Source organism: Trachymyrmex septentrionalis, unplaced genomic scaffold (genome assembly GCF_001594115.1).
Source record: "Trachymyrmex septentrionalis isolate Tsep2-gDNA-1 unplaced genomic scaffold, Tsep1.0 scaffold17, whole genome shotgun sequence".
Taxonomy (NCBI): domain Eukaryota; kingdom Metazoa; phylum Arthropoda; class Insecta; order Hymenoptera; family Formicidae; genus Trachymyrmex; species Trachymyrmex septentrionalis.
The window spans coordinates 1,676,868-1,681,867 of NW_017304864.1; the positions used below are offsets into that span (position 1 = coordinate 1,676,868).

The 5,000-nt window shown below is 41.7% G+C and overlaps 1 protein-coding gene across 1 annotated transcript in view; it reads left to right on the forward strand.

Moving 5' to 3' along the window:
* Positions 1-2,131, forward strand: part of LOC108746391 (protein jim lovell) — a 4,606-nt gene extending 2,475 nt beyond the window's left edge. Inside the window, exon 2 of the mRNA XM_018483130.1 lies at positions 61-2,131. Coding sequence (XP_018338632.1) covers positions 61-2,131 — 2,071 coding nt within the window. The remainder of the gene's footprint in view (positions 1-60) is intronic.
* Positions 2,132-5,000: the final 2,869 nt, after the last annotated feature.

A 5,000-nucleotide genomic window follows, 5' to 3' on the forward strand; every position in this document is an offset into this window, starting at 1 on the left:
TATCCAAATTTTAAAAGAGAACGATCGTAATCGTATGGAATCGTTTTCCCTATGTTACAGTCCTTTCTTCGAGAGGATATTCGCTGAAAATCCGTGCAAGCACCCCGTGATCGTGCTGAAGGACTTCTCGCATCATGAATTGTCCACTTTGGTGCACTTTATATATCGTGGCGAGGTGCAAATCGCCCAGGAGGAGTTACCGGGGCTGATGAAGGCCGCAGAGTGTCTGCAGGTGCGTGGACTGTCGTCATCGGAGCCGAGGCCGGTGTCGACGGAACCCAGGCCGTTGTCGTTGGCATCAACGCCGACGCGCGATCTCATTCTGGCTGGATCACCAACACCAGAAGTCGCGCGACACGGCACACCGGAAGATGATGAAAACGCGTTGGAGAGCACAGCGGAGATGAAACCTATCCTGCTTCCACCAACGAGGGACCATCAGGCCAAATCGCACATTGGCCACATGAACTTTGGTATCCGCGAGAGTTGCGGCTCGCCGTCAATGCCACGTCGGAAACAGGCGCGTCCGCGCCGACGATCCGGCGAATTGCTACCGCAAGATCTGAGCAGACGCTCGACCCCACCGGTTAGTTCGAGTCCATTGACGAGCGTTCTTAATCTCAGTGGTCAACACCAGGCGCAGCAGCAGCAGCAGCAGCAGCTATTGCTGCAGCAATCTCAATATCATCAACAACAATCGATTAACAACGTACAGAATCAGCAGCAGCAGCAGCAGCAGCAGCAGCAGCAGCAGGAGGACATGGCGGAGAATCTCTCGATGAAGAAACCTATATCGCCGAGCGGATTAGATCAGCATCATGTGAAGACGGAGGGCAGTGAAGCGACGAGCAGTCCTCGCGGCTCGCCGCTCACAGGAACGAGTCTACTACATCATCCGGATCCTGTATCAGACATCCCGGCGGCCGTAGCAGCAGCTGTAGCGGCAACTGTAGCATTGTCGCTACCGACAATGCCGACGTTGTCGCTGTCGCAACCGCATCCTCCCGAGTACCTGACAAGCCTCAGCCAATGGCTGCCCGGGCATCCTCAAAGTCAACTGCCGCCGCCGCCGCCGCCGACTCAAAGTCACCATCCACGCGAGGATAGTCCGCACGGTTCCAGCAGATCTCATCCGTATCAGCAACAGCAACAACAAGAACCAGCTTTGCCGCGACGTAGCGCTATGGCGATGTTCACACCGACATTAGACGGCGTAACAGCTCTAGGCGGCGGACTTTTCTCGCATCATGCCACCACGTATGACAGGGGCATCCTCGCGGATTCGCTACTTACAGATAACTTCAAGCCAGAAGCGCTGCAAAATCTCTTTGGTACTCCCAGTCTTGGCCCTCCGCCCGCTAAAAAGGCAAAGAAGCATCGTAATGATAGTGACACGCCACGTAGATGGACCGATCACAACACTCGAGCTCTTGCAGTTAATAGGCCCAAAGGGCAACACAGCGCTCCGCGAGGAGGACCACCAAGGTCCTGGACGAATAACGAACTTACATTAGCTCTACAACATGTTTGGGAAAAAAAGCTAACCACGTCGCAGGCTAGTCGTATGTTTGGTATTCCCTATAATAGCCTGCTGATGTACGTGCGTGGTAAGTACGGGAAGAGTCTAAAGCTTGAGCAGTTACGTAGGACTTGTACCGGCACCAATAACTCTGAAATCATGAATAACAATAACATCAAGCCCGTCCAGCAGTCCGCGCAGATGAGCCACGGGCTCACCGGTCTGCCGTTGCAGCATCCGGGGGACAACAGCGGCTATCCCCATCGCGGTCTACTCGGCGGCAACATGCCGCAGCCACAGGGCTACTATCCCGCCGATTATGCCACCGCGTCTTTTCCCCTGGTGAATATGGTGCATATGTTACCTCCGAGCGAGCAGAAGGCCTTTGAATCGTCCGCGAATCCGGGCGGCGATGGGGGCGGGGGTGGGTGCGTAGGAAGTGGGGGAGGGGATGGGAGCGGCAGCAGTGGAGGTGGTGGCGACCTGACGAATTCCCAGACCAGCGAGACACCATCCCCCATTGTTGACCACCATCATCACCAGGAGTCGTCGATGCAGCCGCAACCAACGCAATCGACGCCCGCGTTGCTACAGCAGAATGGTTCTGATTAGGATTCAATAGAACCGTTTGGCTAGAATGGTACGTTCTTGTATGTTGATGTTAAGCGATGATTGATTTGTTACCTTTGCCCACTTAGGGCTGAGCAGATAGTCGATTAGTCCTTTGGCTGTGAATACTTGTATCATAATCGGTCAGTGATAGGCTCGGTTATAAACTCGCGTTAATTCGCAAACGTGATCATTATCTTGAGAAAACATCTCAGGAGACTTGAGATTGAACTTTTCTAGAGGTATTGACATCTGCAAAATTATCGCCTTCGTGTCATACACTCACATATATAAAACTTAAAAGTTTGTGACGCTTTCAATATATTCTTCAAGAAATATATATGCTATAATTCAGAATTGATTTGATTTTTTTTTAAATATGTCGTTAGGACTCGTGCCTACTAAAGTTGATCGTGTCAATTAATGTACTGACTGCTTCTATTTTTTTGTAAAGAAAAGGAAGACACCAGTATGTTGATCGGCACAATCGGCTTCAGTGGAAAAAGGCCTTTAATTATAAAAATTTAGGCGATATGTCTATTTTCATATTTTGATATTTAAAGAATAGTCTCCTCAAAGCTAATGCTTTTAAGTTAACGCTTAAGTTTATCGTTGAAATAGTAAAATAAAAAAATATTTTAGATAAAAATTTGTATGACTTTTTATATAATTTATGACTATGCGTATTTATATTTTTCAAAATTAAAATATTTTTAAAAATACCTGTAAGATAACTTGTTCTGAAATAAATTATAAAATAACTTTATCATATATGGATGTGACTTTGGTATAAAATTGCCTTTTATCTTAATTTGTAGAAAAAGTTTAATTTTTTATAAAATTAATAATAGAAAAAATAGAGGTCTGTTGAAAAATATAAGATAGTTTATTCTTGGATAATTTAATTCTTGGATAGAGATTATTTTTGAATAATTTATAACTCTAGAATGCTATCGATAATAAATTTTACATATCGAGACATTGACTGCTAAGCTATGCCTTCAATAGTCATCAGAATGCTCATTCTGCCATACTAAAAGCTAGGACAAACGGGAACAATTTTTTAAAAAATTCAGCCCATTTTATATCAGTTTAGACTCCTTGATGTGATCGCTGTTATAATCTTATAATAGAGTATGATAAGTGATTTCAATTTTTAAGTAGTTTTGTGTTATAATATGTTTTATTGGTAAGTGTTATGAGGGAATGTTAGATTACACACTCTCTCCCCAAATTTTCAAAATTGAATTTGGTAGTGCGTTTGTTCTTTTTCTTTTAATAATTAGGTTATTTGTATTTATGAAGATCTATGTTATCATTAAAAGTGTGAAACGTTTCAAAATTGTTTGTTATATTAATTAAGAGTGGCCTATATTTTCTTGTACGTATATCTATAACGTCTATCAATAACAAAACTGTTATCATTCAATGTCGATAGCGTTCTAGGAACTGATCCTGTTAGATTTTAGTACTTAACAATATATTTCAAAGAGAATTAAATCAATTTCAGACAATTATGACGTACTATTTACTTACAAAAAATATATCATAAAAGCAATATATACAATAGCTAGAATATAACTAGAACTTGGATGATTAAGAAAACAGTTTGACGTACCGCAGCCAAAGGATTAATCGCACGATAGTTAATTAAGAGACCCCTCCGTAAAGTTTTTCATCGCACGAGGGTTATATAGATTTACACGCGCGCGATTCAACACGAGACACTATCCTTCACAAGACTGACTTTTACCAACCGACTCGCAGCTCTCCGCAGGGTATACTCTCGATGTAACATTCGAGCTTTGCTCAATCCACGCTTAAGCGCCATTAACTGCTCTCCGCTCGTTTCTGTGCTTGCCACTTGGGTTTTGTTGCTGTGTCTTTCCTCCGTCGGTGGTTAGACCGCGTGAGATTTTTACCGCTGTCAAGAAAAATACTCAAGAGCTCTTTGTCGGATGTCGTTCATAGTTTGAGTCCCGATGAACATAATTTGGAAATTCTTAGCAAGTATTTATTCGACAGATTTATTTTCCAAACAATATCTCTTTAAGTGAAGATAAAAATTGTTTTTCGAAAACATCTCTTTAAGAAGATAAAGTTAAAAGTAAAATTTTCGTTCATCAAAATTGAATCTTGGTAACAAAATTTTCGAGCATATGTTCCGCCTTTTACATCCAGGCACGTTCAGTCAGACTCGTTAACGATACTTCGCATCGTCTTGTTTTAATGTCGTCCGCAATCATCGATTCTTTCTTGAGATGCGAATTGAAGATTGTCGGATCTTTTTGCGAGAACGAAATGGCATCGAAAACATTGCGACGCGATCGCGAGACAACTTTCAGCGCCACTGCTATGTAATAGTTCCTGCTGCAAAAATGATCATGTACCAAATAGTATTTGCTAACGGCTGAACAAAGTACGATGCTACGGTGGGACTTGCAATCGTACGTTCCGTTAATATAATGGGCGTATCTTGAACGAAAAATGACGATTATGTTTACGATAGATAAAGAATGAGATGAGATGGAACGAAACTTTTTTTAGTGATGAGATGTATGATGACTAATTAATGATGACATATCGAGAAGCTCGTTTCAAACCGTTGATGAAAAAAAAAGGAAAGAAAATATACGTAATAGTCGGAAAAATTATACGAAATATAAGTGAAGTACGGATATTACATTGAATGTTTCAATATAAAACTGCTAAATTGAATATAATGTCCTTTCTTATTATTGCAACATGAATTGTTAGTTAATTTGCAACTTTAGTTATATTTATTATATAATAAATATAAATAGTTGATTATTAACATTATATCTAAATTAATTTAACTTTTAATTTTAATAATGAAGAATCTTGAACAATT